The sequence below is a fragment of the Pongo pygmaeus genome, chromosome 6 (genome assembly GCF_028885625.2).
Source record: "Pongo pygmaeus isolate AG05252 chromosome 6, NHGRI_mPonPyg2-v2.0_pri, whole genome shotgun sequence".
NCBI lineage: Eukaryota > Metazoa > Chordata > Mammalia > Primates > Hominidae > Pongo > Pongo pygmaeus.
Window position 1 is genome coordinate 143410391 of NC_072379.2, and position 24848 is coordinate 143435238.

The 24848-nt window shown below is 46.9% G+C and overlaps 1 protein-coding gene across 1 annotated transcript in view; it reads left to right on the plus strand.

Annotated features, from left to right (window-relative positions):
- ARHGEF5 (Rho guanine nucleotide exchange factor 5) overlaps positions 1-20167 on the plus strand; it is a 25232-nt gene extending 5065 nt beyond the window's left edge. Inside the window, exons 2-15 of the mRNA XM_054495764.2 lie at positions 2218-5347; positions 5872-5929; positions 6363-6427; positions 6619-6872; positions 10669-10829; positions 11384-11536; positions 11807-11936; positions 12191-12265; positions 12706-12795; positions 14254-14411; positions 15036-15197; positions 16640-16710; positions 18297-18401; positions 19436-20167. Of these exons, the coding sequence (XP_054351739.1) occupies positions 2230-5347; positions 5872-5929; positions 6363-6427; positions 6619-6872; positions 10669-10829; positions 11384-11536; positions 11807-11936; positions 12191-12265; positions 12706-12795; positions 14254-14411; positions 15036-15197; positions 16640-16710; positions 18297-18401; positions 19436-19593 (4758 nt within the window). The 5' untranslated portion in view covers positions 2218-2229 and the 3' untranslated portion in view covers positions 19594-20167. The remainder of the gene's footprint in view (positions 1-2217; positions 5348-5871; positions 5930-6362; positions 6428-6618; positions 6873-10668; positions 10830-11383; positions 11537-11806; positions 11937-12190; positions 12266-12705; positions 12796-14253; positions 14412-15035; positions 15198-16639; positions 16711-18296; positions 18402-19435) is intronic.
- The last annotated feature ends 4681 nt before the right edge of the window (positions 20168-24848 follow it).

A 24848-nucleotide genomic window follows, 5' to 3' on the forward strand; every position in this document is an offset into this window, starting at 1 on the left:
TGGGCAGAATAATGGTACCCATCTTATACGATGACTCTTAGATGTATGGCATATACATATTTAAAGAAGCGTTTCATTATTTTTAGTGACATGTATGCAGGAAAACCTTAGTGTTTCAGAATGAAAAATAAGAAAAATTAATTTGTTGTATATACAGCGCTAAATGTTTAAAGTTCTGTGTAAACCGTTAATCATGATTTTAAGAAAAGGTGGGCATTTTCCATTGAAGTAAAGGGATCACATTTTATTCTGGCCTGAATTTTATTCTTTATGTGAAAAATATTTGTTAAACACTTAGTGTAGGCCAGTATTAGGCGAAGTATGGATAATTCAGCAAGTCATAGTTCTTAATCTCATAAATTTTGCCATCTATTGGTTGCAATAGAGGGTAAATCAAAATACACACATCATTATATAATTATAATTGTATAAATGCTACAAAGGAAAAGTAAAGTGAATTATAGTTGGTAAGTGCTACAAAGAGGGGTACAATTTAACCTAGTTAAAAGATCATGGGAGGCCGGGTGCGGTGGTTTACACCTATAATCCCAACACTTCGGGAGGCTGAGGCGGGTGGATCACGAGGTCAGGAGATCGAGACCATCCTGGGCAAAATGGTGAAACCCTGTCTCTACTAAAAGTACAAAAATTAGCTGGGTGTGGTGGCACACGCCTATAGTCCCGGCTACTCAGGAGGCTGAGGCAGGAGAATCGCTTGAACCCGGAGGTGAAGGTAGCAATGAGCCGAGATTGCACCACGGCACTCCAGCCTGGGTGACAGAGCAAGACTCCGTCTCAAAAAAAAAAAAAAGAAAAAAAAAGACTGGAGGAAACTGAAGGGGTAAAACCAGGAAAATGTAATACCACAAGTAACAAGAGAGTATTTCTAACCTCAGTACTGTCAAATACTGACAAGAACCACCCAAAATGAAGATCCGTAGGGTCTTCTTTGGAATTAACAACATGTAGATTGTAGGGAATATTGGCAGAATGCTGCTTATCAAAGCTGGGTTGGAGGCAGGTGGGATGTGAGAGTATGAAGACAGCAGATAAGAGCAACTCCTTCTAGTCATTTGAAAGATGAGAAGAATGTGGGAATGCTTCCATACCCCAGGGGTGGTTCAGCAGGGATGTTGAAGGTATGAGTGCACAGGGTCCCTGGGGAAGCAGGCTAGAAATGACAGAGCATGGAAAGGAGGGATACATCTTTTCCTGACTGAGGGTGGAAGATAGAAAGAGAGTGGAAGTACAGGTTGCTTTGGATCGCAAGAAATTGAGGTGAGAGAAACCCAGTTCCATCAGTTTCTATTTTCTTTGCAAAATAGGAGATGAGGTGTTCTGCTGGAAGTGAGAAGAAAGGCAGCAAAGTCGAAATCAAAAGACAGGAAGGTCAAAAGAATTAATGAGAAGAGTTCATATGGATACTGAGGCCAAGGGGAGAGTAAGATGATGCAGAAGGCACCCTTCTGTGGTTCTCCTTTAAGGTGGTAATGTGTTCAACACTAATCCAATAAGGCTGTTATCATCCCACTTTACAACAGCTGCCTCTAGAATTGGAAACAAAACTGTTAAGTTACAATGCTGTAGTAGACACTATGGAAAATAGAAAGATGAGTAAACTCCAAACCCACTGTAAAGAAGATGAAACCATAGCACCTCGCACATTGGCTATCATAGCCTGGCCTATTTTAACTGATGTCCACAGCTTAAGAGGAAGACCCTCTCCTGACACTGCTTCTCTGGCCTAATAGATCTGGGGTGTGTCCCATGCTGTGTCTGGGGGTTATATGAGGCTGAGTCACTCCTAGTGTCCGAAGAGTAGACAGGGAGAGACAAAAGACGACATAATGGAGTCTAGAGAGAACTGACAACTGGGAGCTGCTTGGCACTCTCTGACAATGGTCCTCTGCTATAATTTAATTGTTCATTATGACCTGTTTCCCTCACAAGACCACAGGCTCCATGACGACAAGATCTTTATCTCATTCACTACTGAATACCCCACACTTAACAGGGTTGCTAGGAAAATATTTATGAAATAAATACATCAATGACAAGTTTTTTAGAGGCTATTGCTTATTTTGTTGAGAACCTGTTGTCTCAAAGAATGACCCTAAATAGAACCAAATAAATGCATCACTCTTCTTTTTTATGGTCTCTTCCTCTGATAGGTAAAAGCAGAGTTGTTAGAAACATTTGTCTTTGATTCCTCCTTAGGATTCAGCCCTGATGGAGGCTGAGGAGGCCCAGCATGGAGCCTCTCCTCCCATCTCTGCCATAGAGGAATTCAGCATTATCCCTGAGGCTCCCATGAGGAGCAGCCAGGTCTCTGCCTTGGGGCTTGAAGCTCAAGAAGATGAGGACCCATCCTATAAATGGAGAGAGGAACACAGACTCTCAGCAACCCAGCAGAGCGAGTTAAGGGATGTGTGTGACTATGCAATTGAGACGATGCCCTCTTTTCCCAGGGAAGGTTCTGCAGATGTGGAGCCCAATCAGGAAAGCCTTGTGGCTGAGGCCTGTGACACTCTGGAACACTGGGAGGCAGTACCCCAGAGCCTGGCAGGCCGACAAGCAAGGACTCTAGCTCCCCCAGAGCTCTGGGCCTGCCCCATTCAGAGTGAGCATCTAGACATGGCCCCATTTTCCAGTGACCTGGGAAGCGAAGAAGAGGAGGTGGAATTTTGGCCAGGACTTACTTCTTTGACATTGGGATCTGGACAGGCAGAAGAAGAAGAGGAAACTTCTTCAGATAACTCTGGTCAGACCAGATATTATTCTCCCTGCGAAGAGCATCCTGCAGAGACCAACCAGAATGAAGGCTCTGAAAGTGGGACTATCAGGCAGGGGGAAGAGCTGCCATCTGAGGAGCTGCAGGAAAGTCAAGGGCTCTTGCATCCCCAGGAGGTCCAAGTTCTGGAGGAGCAGGGACAACAGGAAGCAGGATTTCGGGGGGAAGGAACTCTGAGGGAGGATGTTTGTGCCGATGGGCTATTGGGGGAGGAAGAGATGATAGAGCAGGTTAATGGTGAAAAGGGAGAACAGAAGCAGAAACAGGAACAGGTACAAGATGATGTGATGCTTGGGAGACAAGGAGAAAGAACGAGGCTCACTGGGGAACCAGAGGGTCTGAATGATGGTGAGTGGGAGCAGGAGGATATGGAGAGGAGAGCTCAGGGTCAGGGAGGTCCAGAACAGGGAGAAGAGAGGAAGAGGGAGCTGCGGGTGCCGGAAGAGAATAGGGCAGACTCTCAGGACGAGAAGAGTCAAAGCTTTGTGGGAAAATCAGAGGAAGTTACTGGAAAGCAAGAAGATCATGGTCTAAAGGAGAAAGAGGTGCCAGTCGGCGGGCAGGAGGAGAAAGAGCCAGTGAGTTGGGATGGGGGCAGGCTGGGGGCAATGGGAGGAGCGAGGAGCAGGGAAGAGGAGAATGAGCATCATGGGCCTTCAATGCCCGCTCTGGTAGCCCATGAGGACTCTCCTCACTGGGACCTGTTTCCAGGTGCCTCATATCTCGTGACTCAGATTCCTGGGACTCAGACAGAGTCCAGGGCTGAGGAACTGTCCCCCGCAGCTCTGTCTCCCTCGCTAGAGCCCATCAGATGCTCTCACCAGCCCATTTCTCTATTGGGTTCCTTTTCAACTGAGGAGTCACCTGACAAGGAAATAGCTCAAGTGTCCAGCCAAGGGACTGAGATGGTCTTTGCCAGTGCATCTGTGACTCATCCAAGGACACCAGATTCAGCTCCTCCCAGTCCTGCTGAAGCCTCCCCCATCACACCTGCCTCGGTATCTGCCAGGCCCCCAGTTGCCTTTCCCAGGAGGGAAACCTCTTGTGCTGCACGTGCTCCAGAAACTGCCAGTGCCCCTCTCTCAATGGATGACCCATCTCCCTGGGGGACTTCTGAGATGTGCCCGGCTGCCCTCCATGGCTTCCCCTCCGCCGGGACCAGCCCTCCCAGGCCGCCAGCCAATTCCACAGGCACCATCCGGCACTTACAGAGTGACTCCTTCCCTGGTTCTCACAGGACAGAGCAGACTCCAGACCTGGTGGGAATGTTGCTTTCCTGCTCCCACTCAGAGCTGCCCCAGAGGCCCCCCAAACCTGCCATCTACAGCTCTGTGATCCCAAGAAGGGACAGAAGGAGTGGTAGGGACTACAGCACCGTTTCAGAATCCCCTACTGCCTTATCCACGCTGAAGCAGGACTCTCAAGAATCCATCTCAAATCTAGAAAGGCCCAGCAGTCCTCCCAGCATCCAGCCCTGGGTCTCCCCACATAATCCAGCCTTTGCCACAGAGTCTCCCGCCTACGGTTCTTCCCCATCCTTTGTCTCCATGGAGGATGTGAGGATCCACGAACCTCTGCCCCCTCCTCCCCCAGAGAGGAGGGACACCCATCCCTCCGTGGTGGAGACAGATGGCCATCCTCGTGTAGTGGTTCCCACACTGAAGCAGCATAGCCACCCTCCTCCATTGGCCCTAGGTTCAGGGCTGCATGCCCCCCATAAAGGCCCACTTCCCCAAGCCTCTGACCCCGCTGTGGCCAGGCAGCACCGACCTCTGCCATCTACCCCAGACAGCTCCCACCATGCTCAGGCCACCCCCAGGTGGAGATACAACAAGCCGCTACCCCCTACCCCTGATTTGCCGCAGCCCCACCTTCCTCCCATTTCTGCTCCTGGTATCTCAAGGATCTACAGACCTCTACCCCCGCTACCCATCATAGACCCTCCCACCGAACCACCCCCATTACCCCCAAAGTCCAGGGGGAGGAGCAGGAGCACTCGGGGAGGACATATGAACTCAGGGGGTCATGCCAAAACAAGACCTGCTTGTCAAGACTGGACAGTCCCCCTCCCTGCCTCTGCTGGACGCACCTCCTGGCCCCCAGCCACAGGTAGATCAACAGAGTCTTTCACTTCCACCAGCAGGAGTAGGAGCGAAGTGTCCCCTGGCATGGCTTTCAGCAACATGACAAACTTCCTATGTCCCTCCTCCCCTACCACTCCCTGGACTCCGGAGCTCCAGGGACCCACCCCTAAGGATGAAGCAGGGGTCTCAGAACACCCTGAGGCCCCTGCGAGAGAACCTTTGAGAAGGACAACCCCTCAGCAAGGAGCCAGTGGCCCAGGGCGGTCACCTGTGGGCCAAGCAAGGCAGCCAGAAAAACCCAGCCATCTGCACCTGGAGAAGGCATCCAGCTGGCCCCACAGGCGGGACTCAGGGAGGCCACCAGGAGACAGCAGTGGACAGGCTGTGGCTCCTAGTGAGGGGGCCAACAAGCACAAGGGCTGGAGCCGGCAGGGCCTGCGCAGACCTTCCATCTTGCCTGAGGGTTCTTCAGGTGAGCAAGAACCAGGACCACAGTGACACATCAGACCAAGCTTTTCCCAGCTCTTCCCACCTCATCCCATCTTCTGTCCCCAGGGTTCCTAACATTCCCTCTGCTGGCTTCGCTCACATGTGTGCCTAACCTCAACACAGAGAGCCCCGAAGTGCCCTCCAAGCTCCTTGGGATGCTCTTCCTTCTTCCCCTCTGTCTCCCTGTCTCTCCCTCAACCAGCACCTTCTTTGGATGTCCCAAGGTTATTCTGGACTCCCTTCTACTCTTCAGTTACAGTCCCCTGCTTGCTCTCCTCCTGGGTGGTAGAAAAGGCCTCCTGTACTTGTCCTAGTCCCATCCTGACCCGTGGCTCGGGACATCAGTGGTACTGATCTTCACGCTCTCTGCTTTGCCACTTTCTTCCCTCCCAGTTTCCCAATAAAGCCCATTTTCCCTTCTGGACCCCTACATCTCCTGCTCTAGGTCTTCGTTGGCTCTCTCGATCCCTCTGATATCTCAGTTATCTTCCCCATTTCCACTTTTAGATTCAAGAAGTCCAGCCATGGAGAAACATCCGGGACCCTCAGACACTGTTGTTTTTCGGTAAGTCACCCTCTCCCCTAACAGCCACGCTGTACTCTCTTCAGTTGGGATACTGAGAGTCCCCTAGTGAGGATTTCAGTTGATAAGGGTTCTGAGACCCCAAATGGCTCATTCCTGTTTCTTCTTGGTGTAAGAAGGAGAAGAGAGAGATGCCGGGATGCCAGCTTAGGGAGATTGTCTTTATCTACCTCATTCAGTCAGCCGAGCCTACGAGTCATCCATCTTCCCAAGCCCTATGGCCATGAACTAAACCCCACAAAAGCTCCATGTTAGCCCAAGTGGGTCAAGCTGCAACTCTGTGCCTCTCTGGGGGATTTGGTCTTGACATCCCAGCACACATCCCAGAGGCTAGAGACTTTGTCCCCCACAGTCACCTGGGGTGCTCTGTGTCTAATGGCCAGTAGGTACCCCAGAGCCCTTCTTTACTCCACAGGGAGAAAAAACCAAAGGAGGTGATGGGAGGCTTTTCAAGACGCTGCTCCAAGCTCATCAACTCCTGTGAGTACCTTGAAGTGGAACTATAGACCCAGGTGGGCATTCTGCCCAGCACTGGAGAGGGGCTTGTGGCTGTCAGCAGTGGGGTGGGGATGTCCCTAGCGAGAAGGCATTGCAGAAGATCTGTTTCCCTGCCTCCGCTCACCGTCCCTTCTTCCTGCTTCTCTTCCTTCCCATGCTTCTTTGCCCTGCAGCCCAGCTGCTTTACCAGGAGTATAGTGATGTTGTCCTGAATAAGGAGATCCAGAGCCAGCAGCGGCTGGAGAGCCTGTCTGAGACACCCGGGCCTAGCTCTCCACGGCAGCCTCGGAAGGCCCTGGTCTCCTCCGAGTCGTACCTGCAGCGGCTCTCCATGGCCTCCAGCGGCTCCCTCTGGCAGGAAATCCCTGTGGTGCGCAACAGCACCGTGCTGCTCTCCATGACCCACGAAGACCAAAAGCTGCAAGAGGTACTGGGCAGGCCGCAGTGGGGAGGGGGCTACAGAAAAGATGACAAGGTCTGGTTTGCTAGCATCCTTCTGTCTCCTGCTCACCACTGCCACCAAGAGTTGGCTGTCCTCACCACACAGGAATGTGTACATACCACAGCTGTGGGTCATGTCCATTCTGAAGAAGTTGAATTGTTTTCTGGATTTCACCACCTCCCCTTTCATCCTCACCTCCTCATGCCGTAGGCCACTTGCTCCTACCTGCTGTTGGTCTGGGCTATACAGGGTGGCCATTACCTCTGAATTTGTGTGGAGGAATGTGGAGTTAATCCCATCATCACTGCTGTTTCCGGGTAGAGGAAAGCTTCCCTGTTCAACCAGGGTTTCAGGCTACTCTACAGTTTTCCTCTTTAGCCAAGGCATATTCCGGGGCTCTTTGTTGGGTCCCTTGAAGAGGGCCCCTTGCAGCTGTCCTGTGGTCCATCAATCTAACAGGGGCCTTAGAGTGATCATCAGTCCCTGCTTGGTTGTTACTCCCAACAGCAAGACTGAACTGGAGGCTGTTTGTCTGATTCTAATCTATTACCATTAGTAAGTTTTACATGGAGAGTGCCTCTTATTAATTTGTCTGAAATATGGGGTAAAATCTTTCTTCCCAGAAAGACAGTATGGAACAATGGAATAGAATAATGTTTAAGAAATTAGGTTCTGGAAGAAATGACCTGGATATGAAACCCACTTTTTTTTTTAAATTACTTATTAGAGACAGGGTCTTGCTCTGTCACTCAGGCTGGAGTACAGTGGTACAGTCATTGTTCACTGCAGCCTCAACCTCCTGGGCTCGAGCAATCCTCCCGCCTCAGCCTCCCAAGTAGCTAGGACTACAGGTATGTGCCACTATGCCTAGCTAATTTTTTAATTTTTTGTAAAGATGGTGTCTCACTATGTTGCCCAGTTGTCTCGAGCTACTGGGCTGAAGCAATACTCCCGCCTCGGCCTCCCAAAGTGCTGGAATTACAGGCATGAGCCACTGAGCCCAGCCCCAGAGCCCACTTTAATATTTCCAATTTACCTTTGGCCAAATGACGTGATCTTTCTAAGCCTCGGTTTCCTCATTTGTAAAACTGAGGTACAAACAGTTACTGCAAGAATCAAGAAACATGAATGCCTGGTACATAGTAATTTCTCAAAAAATGTTGACTTTTCATTTTAAATAAGCCAGACCTAGGTTTGAAACATGACTTCACCATTTACTAGCTTAAGCAGCCTTATAACATCACTAAATCTCAGTTTCCTCACTTGTAAATTGAGGATAATAATGCCTACCTTTCAGGGTTGCTGAATGGTTTAAATGAAATAATGCATATCTAATTTAGCAGTAATATTTGATGTATAGTTTGATAAATATTAGCGCTGTACTCTCTGCCTTTCAGAGGCAGGGAGGAGTAAAATTTGGGCCAGGAGGACTTATGGATAGACAATGCTTTTACCAAGTCAGAGACAGAATACATTTTTAGACTTTGCAAAGTTCAGACTTGAGAGCCCTGTTCTGGCTGCAAATTTTTAAGTACAGAGAAGATATTTAGAAAATAACTCATCTTCCCCATATTTGTTGACCAAACAGTGGGAGATGACACAAGTTCTAGTTCCCTTTTACCAACTCCAGCATACTGGGAAGTCCATCAGGGCTCCTATTCCAGCCCTGGTCTCATGTTTGTGAGAAGAAAGGGCTTTACATTTCTATCTCTTAAACACACGTATTCATTTTATAAAGTAGCACCTCTGGGGTTCACAAAGTGCTTTCACAGGCTCCATTTCTTTCGACTGTTGCATCTTCCACAGTGAGATGGGGGTCACTATATCCACATAAAAGGACAAGAAAAGTGAGATTCAGAGAGGTTAAATGAGCCACCCAAAGTCAGTCGTGTAGTGAATGTTAGAGCAAGGATGCAAATGAGCCTTCAGTGTCCCTGTTCAGGGTTGTTGTATGGGAGGATCATCTGGCTGTGTCATTGGTCATCCAAGTCATCACCAGGGTGTGTCTCCTTTCTCTTTTCTATCCAGGCATCTCTCTTGAGGCCACATGCTTGGATGAAAAGCATGAGGAGCCCAGCTAGAGGCATGGTCATGAGTCATAGCGCCCCTTGCTGGAACCTCCAGACAAGTTCTCACATGCTGGGCATGCTTTAAACCACAGCTGCGCCATCTTGTTCTCAGATATCCTGCTTCTGTCTCCTGCTTCTCATCTGTCCTCAAACCTCAAACTGAGCTCATCACCTTCATCCCCTAAATCTATGCCTTTTTCAAAGTTCTCTGGCTCAGTAAATGACTCCATCATTCACCCAGGTGCCTGACTCAAAAAGCTTTTGCTGTGAGTACAAAACATTAGCTTTGAACCTTCCTTATCTTTGAGGCCCCATTTCTAGCAAATAATCCAACCCTTCCAATTCTACCTCATAAATAATTATAAAATTAATCGACTTCTCTTCAGCTCCATGGCTACTCAGGCCTTCATCTCTCATGTGGAATTATTACAACAGTTTCTTAACATGGCTTTTGCTTCCTTTCATCTTTTCTTCTCATTCTGCTTAGAAATAACTTTATAAAAAACAGGCTGGGCACAGCAGCTCACACATGTAATCCCAGCACTTTGGGAAGCCGAGGCGGGTGGATCAACTGAGGTCAGGAGCTCGAGAACAGCCTGGCCAATATGGTGAAACCCTGTCTCTACTAAAAATACAAAAATTAGCTGGGCGTGGTGGTGCACGCCTGTCATCCCAGCTACTCAGGAGGCTGAGGCAGGAGAATTGCTTGAACCTGGGACGCGGAGGTTGCAGTGGGCTGAGATCATGCCACTGCACTCCAGCCTGGGTGACAGAGCAAGACTCCATCTCAATTAAAAAAAAAAAAACTCACACACAGAAATAACTTTATAAAAAACAAATCTGGTCAAGTTATTCTCCTATGTAAAGCCTGTTTTCATTGTTCTGTTGTCTTAAGTCCAAACAATTTTACATTGTTTACATTACCCTTCAGTCCTCCTCGACTGCTGCAGCTTCATCTCTTGCCACTACTGCTGTACACTTCGTTCAAAAAATGCTCAATTTATTTAGTTTAGTTAGTTAGTTTGTTTGTTTTGAGATGGGGTCTCACTCTGTCACCCAGGCTGAAGTGCAGTGGCGTGATCTCGGATCACTGCAACCTCACCTCCAAGGCACAAGCAATCCTTCTGCCTCAGCCTCTCAAATAGCTGGGACTACAGGTGCATGCCACCACACCCGGCTAATTTTTGTATTTTTTGCAGAGACAGGGTCTCTCTATGTCACCCAGCCTGGTCCTGAACTCCCAGACTCAAGTGATGCACCCACCTCAGCCTCCCAAAGTGTTGGGATTACAGGCGTGAGCCACTGCGCTCAGTCTACTTAGCTTTTTTAATATAAATTTCATTGTGTTTATTCAAGATATACAACATGATGTTATGGGATACATATAAATAGTAACAGAATTACCCTAGTGAAGCAAATTAACATATTCATCTCACTTTGTTACTCATTTTTTTGTTCTTGTTTTTGTGTTATTTAGATTTCTTGAAAGCATATTTTTCTCTTACACCTTTGAAGGCCTGTACCTGTACCCTAGATTAAATCCTACTCAAATGCTCTTCCTCTCCCCGCAGATCAACTTAGGTTCTGGTGTGACTGTGAACCATAAAAGGATCTTGCTCACCGCTCTACCCCCAAAACATTACACAGTGGCTGGCATATTCCAGGGGGTAAATAAAATCCTTAATTAATCTTCCTCATCTCCAACCTCCTAGGTCAAATTTGAGCTGATTGTGTCAGAGGCCTCCTACCTGCGCAGTCTAAACATAGCTGTGGATCATTTCCAACTTTCAACCTCACTCCGGGCCACACTTTCCAACCAGGAGCACCAATGGCTCTTCTCTCGTTTACAGGATGTGCGAGACGTCAGCGCCATGTGAGACTCCCCTTCTCCCAAATACCACTCACTCAGGCTTACTGTTGTTAGGCTTTAAATGTTCCGTTATTTTTTCCCCCCTTAGAAACCCTCTCATTTTCACAGTTATGGGATGAAATTGGGCTTCAGTTTCTTCCATGATTCCTGATGGTTATAGGAAGAAGAATGGCAAGAAGAGGAGAGGGCCTGTGGGTGGATAGATCCATTAATGGATAAGTAAATGAGCAATGCTTTCTAGGTTGAGGTTTTGAATTACTGTGGTCATGCACTGCATTGGAGATGAGGTGGAAAAACCATCTAAAGATCAGAAAACCTGAACAGGGTCAAAAGAAGAATGAGAAATGGAATATTAGAATAAAAGTGTTAAATCAGGCTCAAACTCAGGACAGTTTTAGAGCAAATTCTAGTGCATAGCAAGGAGCACAGAGCAGAGAGTCAATAGAAGTTATTGGCTAATGGAGTGAAGAAGTCACTTGCTCAGTGTACATCAGGGGCCAGTTAACTGCTTAGCTGAGGTCCAGAAGTCTCATGAGACTGGTTTAAATCCTGTACAGGTTCCTTTCGGACCTGGAAGAGAACTTTGAGAACAATATCTTCTCCTTCCAAGTCTGTGACGTAGTCCTGAACCACGCCCCAGACTTCCGCCGGGTCTACCTGCCTTATGTCACCAACCAGACCTATCAGGAAGGCACCTTCCAGAGCCTGATGTGAGACTCATCCCCCATTCAATCCCCATGTAGGCCCTGCGGTGACCATGCACCAGTCCCCAGCCCAGAGGGCTATCCCAAGAGCACACTTTCCCCATTCCGCCCTCTGTATTGGTTCCCCCAGCCATCACATCTTAGCGCCCTGTACATCAGCTCCCACCGCTCTTTCCCAGCCCACAGATACTCCACTGACCTCCCTTCCCCGTGCCTTCACTGCATCCCCCATTGCTCCCCACATCCCCCCTCCCCTAAGACTCGCTCTCCGTGCAGGAATAGCAACAGCAATTTCCGAGAGGTCTTGGAGAAGCTGGAGAGCGACCCCGTCTGCCAGCGCCTTTCCCTCAAGTCCTTTCTGATTCTGCCCTTCCAACGCATCACCCGCCTCAAACTGCTGCTCCAGGTAGGGCAGATGCTACCTTGATCCTCTCCCCTTAACTCAAAGGGATGCCCTTAGGAAGACCCACAACAAAGGACCAACCATTATTCTGCCAGGTGTCCACATCCTGACTCCGTGCTGCCCACTGCCTGCTTGCTTTGAAATATTTGCTGCTGAAATGTGGTCCCTGGGCTTCTCCGTTCACCAGCCCCCAATCGTTTCTTCCTGTTTCCCATTTCTTCCTCCCATCTCACTCCTGCCTACTGTCTGTTCAATAGAACATTCTGAAGAGAACGCAGCCTGGCTCCTCGGAGGAGGCAGAGGCCACGAAGGCGCACCACGCCCTGGAGCAGGTAGGCAGCCACCACCTCCGCTCTGACCCTCTGTGTGTTCTTCTCAGAGAGGTCTTTCCCACCTAGGCCCACGACTACTCCAGGGAGCATGGGAGGTGGGACCCTGTTGGGAGAGCTCAGCCACCTCCCTGCATCCGCCAAACTTACAAACATACACACCCCACGTCCACCTCTCCCACACCGAGCACACTCCACATCAAGGGACTGTGCCCTCTCCACCATCACCCCCACATTCAGTCTCACTTTTACTCAGTCCAGGAGTGTTCTGCCAGGTCATACAAAGTTGCCTAGGACTTGTGCTTGATACTGCCTGCCCAATTCCAGCCTGGGAAAAATGACCGAGGCTGTCATAACCTATTTCCAGATTGCTTGCAGGGGACTCAAAGGTCAAAGCCTCTAACACAGTGCCCTTCCCCTTTCCCCACTTTCTGCATCCCTAGCTGATCCGGGACTGCAATAACAATGTCCAGAGTATGCGACGGACAGAGGAGCTAATCTACCTGAGCCAGAAGATTGAGTTTGAGTGCAAAGTGAGTCGGTCCCACGCACCCCATCCCTGCCCATGAACTCCCTTAACAGGTCCTGCAGATCACCCCCTAACCTGGAACCACCTTACTCACATTATCCCCAGCCCCTCCCCTCATTTCTTCCCACCTTCTGTTCTGTCCTATTTCTGGGAGGCCTACTTCGGTCTCCAAGACATATTGCTAAGTGAAAAGAGAAGGTAAAGAATTGTGTGTGTATTATATCACCTTTGGTATAAAAGTGGGAGGATACAAATCTATACAGGTATCTGCTTGTGTGTGCATAAGGAAACTCTGGAAGGAGAATAAGAAAAAAAGGAACAGTGGTTACCTGAGGACAAGGGAGGTGCATTTGAGAAATGGGCAAATGAGAGAGAACTTTTCAGGATGAGCCTTTATAAAAGAATGTTTTGGTGCTTGAGTCATTTATTACTTTATCAAATCTCTTTCTAGTCTAATCAAACCCACATAAGATTGGATCCAAATTTAGGGCCAACATCCCTCATTGAAATACAAATCTAAAATAGACATTCCACATTCAAATTCCAACTTAGAACAGATACCATCTTTTTTTTTTTTTTTTTTTTTTTTGACAGAGTCTCACTCTGTTGCCCCAGGCTAGAGTGCAGTGGTGCGATCTTGGCTCACTGCAACCTCCACCTCCCAGGTTCAAGCGATTCTCATGCCTTGGCCTCCCGAGTAGCTGGGATTCCAGGTCTGCACCACCATGTCTGGCTAATTTTAGTATTTTTAGTAGAGATGGGGTTTCACCATGTTGGCCAAGCTAATCTCCAACTCATGGCCTCAAGTGATCCGCCCACTTCTGCCTTCCAAAGTGCTGAGATTACAGGCGTGAGCCACCATGCCCGTGCTTAGAACAGATACTATCTTTACACTCCTGAAAAAGAAGGAAAATCCCTTATTCACATACTAAGCATAGATCACACCCTCATCTTTAACCAAATTCCAGCTCCAAGGTGCCCCACCTAGTTCTTCTTCTCACCCCCACATTTGATTCCAACTGCTCACATATCTCTGGTATAATAAAAAATGGAATTGATACCAGACCTGCCTCTAATATTTTAACCTCTAAGACACATATAGTGTTCACTGACTTGTTCCATCACATACCCTGATTGGACTCTTCCATCCCTCCTTCAGTTCAGGCTTCTAGGGCAGAGCTGTCCCACACACTCACTATCCTGAGTTGGACCATAGGCATCTTCTATTTGCCTGAGCATACAACCATGGGAGCCACACACCAGTGGACAGTGGTAGTTAGAGGGTTCAGGGAGAAAGAGAATCTAAGTGATGGGTTATGAGCTAGAAGGCAGATGTGGAAGAGATGCTCGTTCAAGGTGGAACTTGCATGGAAGTGGCACGGGGAGGAGGGTGGGACCAGGAGCAAACCTCATGCTTCTCCCGTCTGTGACACTGCCTTCTCTCTCTTCCTCTGCCCTGTAGATATTCCCGCTCATTTCTCAGTCACGCTGGCTGGTGAAGAGTGGGGAGCTGACAGCCTTGGAGTTCAGTGCTTCCCCAGGGCTACGAAGGAAGCTGAACACGCGTCCAGTCCACCTGCACCTCTTCAATGACTGTCTGCTGCTGTCTCGGCCCCGAGAGTCAGTGACTGGAGTGGCAGGCCAGGGCACAAGAGGGGAAGGGGATGAGGAAAGAGGGGGGTCTGAAAGGGAGAGAGAAGGATCATGTTCCTAGAAGAGCCCTTCTCAATGGCTTAACCCATAGATCCCAGGTCATAGCCTAGAGAAGAGAAAAACAAGCCCAAAGCAAAAAGGGGATCCCATCAAACTATGTAATGAGACCACATGGCAGGACATGTACTATGTTATAGACACAGAGCAAAATGTAGCAAATTAGCTTATCACATTCTCACATGAGTCTATTTGTGGCTTCTTTGGACTGGCCTCAACCTACTATTCTAGAGATACTTAGCTAATTCCAGATCTTAAGTCTCTGGTCTTAAGGTTCTTGGGAAATGTATATTAATTCTATCTCTTCACGTCTTTAAAGTGGTAATGTATCCATTGCACTAGGTGTGTGGTTTGCCAGACTAGGACAAATCCCTGAGGACCCTGGAGCTACCATCTTGGGAGCAAGTTAGGACCATCTTATGGTTTTTGTGGGAATTTGCAGGCTGTAGATGTAGGGATTTCGAACCCAAGGTTATGAGGGTAGGTGAAGTATGGAAACTCTAGAATCAGGTTGAAAGGATTTGTATTTTGCAGGGGTAGCCGATTCCTGGTATTTGACCATGCTCCCTTCTCCTCCATTCGGGGGGAAAAGTGTGAAATGAAGCTACATGGACCTCACAAAAACCTGTTCCGACTCTTTCTGCGGCAGAACACTCAAGGCGCCCAGGCCGAGTTCCTCTTCCGCACGGAGACTCAGTGAGATGGGGCTGGGCAGAGGAACTGGGGGTGGGGGAAGATGGGCAGCCTAGAAAAGAAGTGAGACCAAGGCAGAAAATGTGTCCAGAAGACAGCCACAGCCTCGTTTAGCCCATTCTGGACTGGGGACCACCATAGAGAAATTCAAACTCCTAGAACTAATGGATCACTTGCAGGAGATTGGGGTGGGAGAGGGTACAAAGTCACCACCGAGGCTTAGCATCTATTTTATACTCTTACTCAAGAAGGACAAGGTCTGTGTAGTATCAGAAAGGAGAAGGACTGGTATGGAGTGAGCAAGGGATTGGAATACTGATATCTGTGAGCACATGCCTCCAAGACTGAGGCAGAAACCCTTCTATGCCCCAGCTGGTGGGCACAGACGTGAATAAGACAAGTGCTGGGTGACTTTTACTTTCTGTGCTCGCATCTTCCAAACCAGTCCTCTGTTGACCAGAAATCCATAGTGTTGAGAATACTGATTTGCTCATGTTTTCAATAATAATAAAATAAAATACATTCACACAGACATACATTTTTGAGAGTATTAATAGTACCTATAAAATCTGGAACACAGTGCCTGCAATAATGAACATATAAAAGCCTGTAGCTGTTATTGCTATTATAAAAGATATATGAACAGTCGTTTAAAAGTTTGACATATCTAAGTGTTTGAGAATCCCTATGTTGTAGACACTTTTTCAGTTTTGTCCCTTGGAAGATACTTCAGAGTGGGACTGATAACACCTGTTCTCATTTATTGAACAGAAGGACTAGTATAGGAGTTTGTGTGCAAAACGGCACGTAAGTCAAATAATCAGGTGCAGATGCATGTTGTTGGTTTGGTGCTTTGGGCACTGTGCCTGGAACAGTAATAGTGTCTGTTCCCAGTTACCTAGGCACAACTGGGCACAGAGGCTAACAGAATGCAAAAACCTTCAGATGATTACAAACCTAAGCTTGGATTACACTGTGCAACGACAACAAATAAAACAGTAGACATATCTCCCTGATCTAATTATTATTATGAAACAATGTTCATCTCTGAGATATTTGGTTGAAGGGAGATAGGCAAGCAAGTGTCAAGAATCATGCAAAATGATGGAGGGACTCTAAACTGAGATGGACACTTCGCTTAGCACAATTTCCAAAACAGAAAATCTATAGACTTTATGACTAATGGACTTTACGCCCCAACTTGGAAGATATGAGAAGCCATTAGGAGGATAATTCTGGAAAGAGAAGAGGAAAAGTAAAGTGTGACAAGACACATTCACATATAGTTCAAGATTGTGTCATGTTTCCAACCAAAAAGAGTCCTATATAGTTTTTGATAGAAGTCATGGACTAGATAAGTCCTTCCCACAGTCTTGACATCCCCATCCTTGGCCCTCCTCCTACACCCCCACAATTCATGCTATGACCCTGCTTTGTTTTCTCAGAAGTGAAAAGCTTCGGTGGATCTCAGCCTTGGCCATGCCAAGAGAGGAGTTGGACCTTCTGGAGTGTTACAGTGAGTGAGGGTCTAAGAGGGAGAGAAAAGCAAGCAGGGTCAGATGTCACCTTTGGATACAGGGGTTTAAAGGGCTGGGTGAGAACTCTAGGCTTCCATTTGTTGATATTCCGTAAAATGTCAGGGTGGAAGATTGGCCTCTAGAGCTTAAAAACCTGAAATATATTGCCTAAAACTGCTCATCACTATGGCAGTCCCCCTTCCCCATACATTCCCTTCCTTGGGCAATAGTTTGCTCTTTTAAAAAATATTTGTCCCCTTAAGTCTAAGCTGACATTATTTTGCCTAGATTTTACCTGCTTGAAGGTCTTGTGGGGGTAGGGGAAGAAAGCCTGATGGTGGTGGGAGGTGTGCAGGAGGATAGCACCCCAGATCTATCTTGACCACACTTCTCCTAAGAGGATGACCTGAGGTCACCTACCCCAGGCTTCTGGGTGCCCATGGGGAGCCACAGGCACACACACATTATGTATGTGTCTGTGTTCACACCAGGACTGGACTTATGCCTCTCATGTCAGCCCCACAGTTGTCCTCCAGCAAAGATTCCCTAATTTAAATCCAGAGAGAATCTGATCTCAACCCTGGACCTTTAGTGACTGAAAACAAACAACTACAAGGAACCGTAGGAATGAAGTAGGAGAGCCGTGTAGTAACTGAACACTGTTAACTTGCTCCCTGTGCGCTCCATCTGCTGGCTTCAGTTCCCCAGTGGGTGAGGAGCGCAGGAGCATTCTTCCTCCTTCATTTTGACCTTGTGAATGGCAGATGGGGAGGATCTTGAGAAAGCAAATAGTAATGCAGTATTCCATTTATTTTACAAGAGAATCAAGGCAGTGTGGTAACATAAAAGAGCCATAAACCCACATATGATGGAATACTGAGAGGTGAAGTATTCTCTGAGGGTTGTTTTCTTGAGCTTCAGATCTATGGACATGTCCCCTGGTTCTCAAAAACATAGAAATAGAGAAATCTTGAATGTCCTCAAGATTCATCTGATCAACCTTGATCAATAACCATCTTGATCACTGATAGATGAGGAAACTGAAGCTCCAGGGCATTCAGTCTCTTGCTTAGGTCAGACCTGGGACTCCACTGGTTAAGTCTTTCTTGGTTCCACATCTGGTACTGGGAAGAAAATGAAGAATAAGACACAGACTCAGATTTTATAATCCAGTTGGAGAGGCAAAACACGTCCATGTAGCAGTTAAATAAGCGATAAATGCCTTGGCATGAACAAAGAATCTTAAAAGAGTTCAGAACCCATTGAAGACTAGAGTCAGGGAGGGTTTCAGAGGGAAGGTGGGTCATTAGCTGGATCTCAGGTATTTGAGATGAGGAACTAAAGGTGGTTACAATGTAGTTCTCAACCTGTCTCCTCTGGAGAAGTGGAATTTTTGGTCCATTTCATTTCTGGTATGTCTATTTCTTTATTAACCATTTTCAAATTTCCTCTTTTGTCTGTGACTTTCAACAGCCCAAATCTGTCTCTGTCTCAAGTCCTCCCACGCCACCCCCCCTCCAAGTCCCTGTTTGTGTTCTAATCCCCTGCCTCTCCTAACCTCTCTTTCCACTCTTCTCTTCCAAAGACTCCCCCCAGGTACAGTGCCTTCGAGCCTACAAGCCCCGAGAGAACGACGAGTTGGCACTGGAGAAAGCCGACGTGGTGATGGTGACTCAGCAGAGCAGTGACGGTAAGCAGGAGCACGTGTGAGCAGCAGGCCAGGCACTGCAGGCAGGGCAGCGCTGGGAGTGTGTTCACTTCCTGCAGCTGCCGTGACAAAGTACCATGGACTGAGTGGCTTATGACAACAGAAATGCATTCTCTCACAGTTTTGGAGGCAAGAAGTCCCAAATCAAGGTGTGGGCAGAGCCATGTGTCTTTTGAAACCTCTAGGGAAGATCCTTCCGTACCTTTTCCAGTCTGGTAGCCCCAGCTGTTCCTTGGCTTGTGGCAGCATCCCTCCAATCTCTGCCTCTGCCTTCCTGTGGCTAGCTGCCTTCCTGTGTCTGTGTCCAAGTTTTTCCCCCTTTTTTTTTATTTTATGTATTATTATTATTTTTGAGACAGAGTCTTGCTCTGTTGCCCAGGCTGGAGTGCAGTGGCGCAATCTCGGCTCACTGCAACCTCCACCTCCTGGGTTCAAGTGATTCTCCTGTCTCAGTCTCCCAAATAGCTGCATGAGCCACCACACCCAGCTAATTTTTGTATTTTTAGTAGAGATGGGGTTTCACCATATTGATCAGGCTGGTCTTGAACTCCTGACCTCAAGCAGTCTACCCCGCCTCGGCCTCCCAAAGTGCTGGGATTACAGGCGTGAGCCACCACGCCCAGCCCAAGTTTTCCTCCTTTATGTAGACACCAATTATGCTGGATTAATGGCTATCTTACTCCAGTATGACCTCATCTTAACTTTGTTAATTATATTTGTGACAACCTCATTCCCCGTAAGGTCACATTTTGCGGTACAGAGGATTAGAACATCAGCATAAATGTTGGGAGGGACACGATGCAACCATAACGGTGGTGAAGACTCAGGAATGGACAGCTGTAGACTTGGGGCCATACCCAGGGCCGCCATGTTAGGACACTTGGAGGCTGGGTTTATGCTGGAGGCTCCCCAGTTCACTCAGCCTGAGGATTCAGAAAAGTCTCCAGGAAGGTGATCCAGAGAAGCTATCGTGAGCCTTTCCCAGGTAATTCTTCCCACTCACCCTGTGCCCACAGGCTGGCTGGAGGGCGTGAGGCTCTCAGACGGGGAGCGAGGCTGGTTTCCTGTGCAACAGGTGGAGTTCATTTCCAACCCAGAGGTCCGTGCGCGGAACCTGAAGGAAGCTCATCGAGTCAAGACTGCCAGACTACAGCTGGTGGAACAGCAAGCCTAAGTCTTCTCTGAGAGGAGTTTCCTGAGCTGAAGAACAAGCTGCTCATGGCAAGGGCTGGCCCCAGAACCCTGCAAGAGAGGCCTTCTGTGGATGGAGAACTAGGCCTTCTCAAAGCTCAAGGACAAAATCCAGCTAACCCAGTCCCTCGGCCCAGGCCTCCTTTTGTGCTTTGTGCTTGGTGGGGGGATTTCGAGGGACTCTGCACTGGACTCTGGGAACCTTTTATCATTAAAAAAAAAAAGGGACCATTGGGGCCTGAGCCAAGGAACTTTCCTTCTACTGCCTTACAGTGCTTAAACATTCTCCACCTCCAGGGTGCAGATTCAGAGCTGGCCAGAGTTTCAGTGATAGCCGTATGTTAAACAGAATCTGACCTCAGTCTCCTGGCGGGAGATGTTTAAGAGGGGTTAACACATCAGATGGGAGGGTCAGCCCGGTGACCTCTAAAGTATCTTCCAACCTAGAAATTCTCCATAATTATGGTGCAAGGTCAGTGTGTCTCTGAGATCTATGTCTGTTGGTGGCAATGTGAGGATGATACTCTCTCACTCTAATAAACTTGGCACTTCTCCGAGTATTTTCTTCTCAAACTCCTCAGCACTGAAAAAGCTTCAAAACATGGAATCCCAAGAGTTCCAGCCTGTTGGGTTTAGGTGTCATAAAAGACTAAGGTGGTGCATAGGTGATGGCAGTTCCTGACTCCTGCTTTCTGACCCCTGAGAGTTTGGACAGGTTTTCTGCTTGTTACAACTTCAGAGGTTGTAGAAAAAGTTAGAAATAATTGATAGGTGATGAAAACCCCATCTTTGCTGTACCCGTAAGGTATAGGTATAGGCTAGTTTGGGTGGATTGGGCAAATCTGACTCGGACCATCCATGATTTTATATTCTGACCTGAATTATTGTGAAAATATCTTCTCAGCTGCTTTAGCTTTCTTCTTTGTGAAAGGCAGAATGGAAAGATGCCTGGGATCCAAGTCACAAGACCCAAACTGCAGGCCCCACACTGCCACAGTTCAACCCTTCTGTGTCTCTGTGCCTTTAAATGTAAAACATGGCCTTGAACCAAGTAACGTCCAAAGCCCTACTTAACTCTAACAAATGTGTTATTCTCTAGTTTCTTTCAGGTTGCCTGTCTCAGTTGAAGAATATGACTAAATTTTTTTCTCATTAGCATCCATATATAACAATACCATAGTCATGTTTTATGCCATCTTTTCATCTATAATAGTCCTTCCTTTGACACTCTACTACTCTGTTTCATATTTAGGAGGCTTAAAAGTAGAATTGCATTGCAGCCTCGTACAAAGGTAAGAATGATGCTATAAAATTTGTCCTAGGCCCACTTAATGATGTGACATAATTGTCGTCGTTTTAATAAGACACACTGTTTTCAAAGTATCCTAACATGTTAGCTTGCTTAATTTTTTATTTTTTAAATGTTTTAAGTTTAATTAATTTTTTTGTAGAGGCAGGATCTTGCTATGCTGCCCAGGCTGGTCTCAAACTCCTGGCCTTAAGCAATTCTCCTGACTTGGCCTCCCAAAGTACTGGGATTACAGGTGTGAGCCACTGTGTTTGGCCAGTTTACTTAATGTTGAAAAAAATTATCACTATAATCATTAAGATGTGGGCTAGGCTGGGTGCGGTGGCTCACGACTGTAACCCCAGCACTTTGGAGGCCAAGGCGGGTGGATCACCTGAGGTCAGGAGTTCGAGACCAGCCTAGCCAACATGGTGAAACCCTGTCTCTACTAAAAATACAAAAATTAGCTGGGCATGGTGGTGCATGCCTGTAATCCCAGCTACCCAGGAGGCTGAGGCAGGAGAATTGCTGGAACCCAGGAGGCAGAGGCTGCACTGAGCCAAAATTGTGCCACTGCACTCCAGCCTGGGCAACAGAGTGAGACTCCATGTCAAAAAAAAAAAAAGTTGTAGGCTAATATTATTTTATCATAAGCAAGATGACATTGCTAAAATATCCAAAATAGGATGGTTTTAGAGAAGTTCAATTGAGGTTTTTCACTCTTTTCAAAAAGCCAGATTTTTAAAGTAAATAATATATATTATTTGTATGTGCTATAATTTGCATATACTAACATATAAAATAATAATTGATTCATATTGATTGCAATAACAATAATTATAATCCAAACTATTTGTACAAACCAGTATTTGAATACTGGCCATATGGCTCAAACAGTTCCATATCCAGCCCTATATTATTTTCAAGGCAAATTCTCCATTATTTTCTCAGAGAGGTACAATATCAGCTTCTGAATGCAAATAATTTTTTGAGTTGCATGACTGCTTCTTTGCTTGAAGTTGTTAAGGCTTTCTCATCCCTTTGAACATAAGTTCTATAAGACTTCTAACTAAAACTATTCTTTAGATTTTTAGTATGGATTCATCTAATTGGGTTATACTCACCTGATCTGGGATATTAGAAAGCATTAGGCTTTACCTGTCTTTTAAGTCCTTGGTTAAAAAAAGAAAAAGAGAAATTTAGATATGAGTAATGTCTCTTCAGTTGAATTACTGAACTATACTTTAGGTTTAGAAAAATTGAATATAGGTTCACTCATTGTCCCCTCCGTCTTCAAATTTCCAGAATTGAACTCAACTTCTTCAGTGATTACTGGAACCATTACCTGGCCATTTCTTAAAAGAGATTATGAAAACAATCATTAAACAAGACTTTTTGAACAGAACTGCATTTGAAGCAAGTATGATTATTCAGTATTTTGTTGCTTTCTTAAGCAAAACAATGCATTGAGTAGTGTCTTCAGGAGATGTCAAAAATAGTTCTATTCATAGAACCTTTTCTGAATTGTAATATGCTTGGAGCTTAAAATCATATAGGTGCGTCCTCAATTGTTTTATTTGTGCACTTGACCACACTGGACTTCTGTCATGTTTGCCTAAGCACACAGCTTAGAAAGCTATTTTTTAAAGTTTATTCTTACTACCAACTTTTACTTAAAGTTAACTATGACCTTTGGCTTTTAACTGTGCACTACTTGCTCTGTCTTGGCCATTTATAGTGATTTTAATAAGACCAGGCTACAAGTATCTGGAAGGCACACAGTTTAATATGTGTTTATTTTCCCTAATTTTGTTTTTTGTCTCAAATAACTTTTATATCCATGACAGATAAAATGAATCTGAGTTCTATGACTGATTTTGTTTTAAATTAGCCTTTAGGATAGAAATGGTTAAAAAGTCTTTTAAGGCCGGGCGCAGTGGCTCACACCTGTAATCCCAGCACCTTAGGAGGCCGAGGCGGGTGGATCACGAGGTCAGGAGATCGAAACCATCCTGGGTAACCCGGTGAAACCCCATCTCTACTAAAAATACAAAACGTTAGCCAGGCGTGGTGGCGGGTGCCTGTAGTCCTAGCTACTCGGGAGGCTGAGGCAGGAGAATGGTGTTAACTCAGGAGGCGGAGCTTGCAGTGAGTCGAGATCACGTCACTGCACTCCAGCCTGGGTGACAGTGCGAGACTCCGTCCCCCAAAATACATCAACAACAACAACGACAACAACAAAATGTCTTTTAAAACCCAGATTACATTTGCTGGTTCCTCTTCCTTTGCACACGTTTACCCCCTTAAATAAACTTGATTCCCTTAGGGACCTCATGTTGGTCTGTTCTTTGTTTTTTTCTTTCCCCCCGAAATGGAGTCTTGCTCTGTCACCCAAGCTGGAGTGCAGTGGAACGATCTCAGTTCACTGCAACCTCCAGCCCCTGGGTTCAAGCAGTTCTCCTGCCTCAGCCTCCCGAGTAGCTGGGATTACAGGCGCATGCCACAAAATAATTTTTGTATTTTTAGTAGAGACGCAGTTTCACAATCTTGGCCAGGCTGGTCTCGAACTCCTCACCTCGTGATCCGCCCACCTTGGCCTCCCAAAGTGCTGGGATTACAGGCTTGAGCCACTGCGCCTGGCCTGGTCTATTCTTGATAGTCTGTGTGCTTTTTAAGTATTTAGTGATGTTGCCCTTATCATAAACTCCTCTTGTTTATGGGGTCAAATGAGAATTCCAGTGTTTTGGTATAGTGGCCCTTCACAGACAGTTATTCCCCACCCATCCCCTCAAGACACATCACTGAGACTTGTGCAGGTTTATACTTGTTGATGTTTCAGACTTACACGTAAATATCTTTTGTGGTGGTAACTCCGCTGTATCACTAACACAGTCCAGTGACCCCAGAGCCACACTGGCTGTAAACATGACTCAGAAGCTATGTGATTACAGCAGTTCCAAGCCTGTAGTTGAGGGTAATCTTCTAACTCTGAAGTCAGGTGTGTGGAAGGGCCAAAGGTTATGAGTAAATGAGCTGAAGAGAGACAGATGCCAAACTCAGTCATGATTCAAATGCACTTCTTGCTTAGATTTAGAAAACATTCTCTATGCTTTGTCTTTGACCCATTTTTTCCGACCCGCCCATTGTAAATGACAGTCATGGAGTGGAAATTTCCCTAGCTTCTTCCTTGGAAGAGCATCCATTCACCCTGCAGTTCCCAAGGAGCGTCGCAAAAACGAGGCTAAGGGCACAGACAAAACTCGGGCAGTGAAGGTGAGTGAGTGAGGGTGTTGATTCTGAGTGGCTGTGAGTGGGGCATCTGTGTAGGAGAGGAGCCGGCTTGGTGTGCATTACAAACTTTTTCCGCGCTGCTGGGGTGGGGGTAGCTGGTGTCTGCTGCTCCGTGAATGAGTCATGGGCTGAGGGCAGAACTTGCTCTAGGGAGGGGCTGCGTCTGGCTCACAGCATTCTCCAGGAGCACCAAGGGGCCGATGAGATGAATATTTTCCAGCAGTTTACCTGAGCATTTCAGAGAGGCAACTAGCTCTGAACAATGCAGTTGGAAACCCAGAAGGAGAGAGGGAGCCAGTCCACGTGGTGTGCTGAGTGAGATGGGGGCTCTGCATCTGCTTAGACCAAGGGGCTCCTGAGCACCAGGGAGAACATTCAGACTGTTGGGGAAAGGGTGGGCAAGAGCAACAGACTGTGGGATATTGTGGGAGAGTCATAGCAGCCCAACAGGACAGACTGTAGGCTATCCCAGAAACAGACAGTCTCAGGGAGAAAAGGGAAATGCAGAAAGCAAAGAAATGATGGGCCCTCAGTGGGACTCAGCCAGCCCGTTCTAAAGTACTTTCTTATTGAGATCAACATGTGGTGCAAATGAGAAAATTATCCACTGCTGGATTTGAAAGAACCTTGAAAGTCTTTGTGTCTAACACCCTCACTGG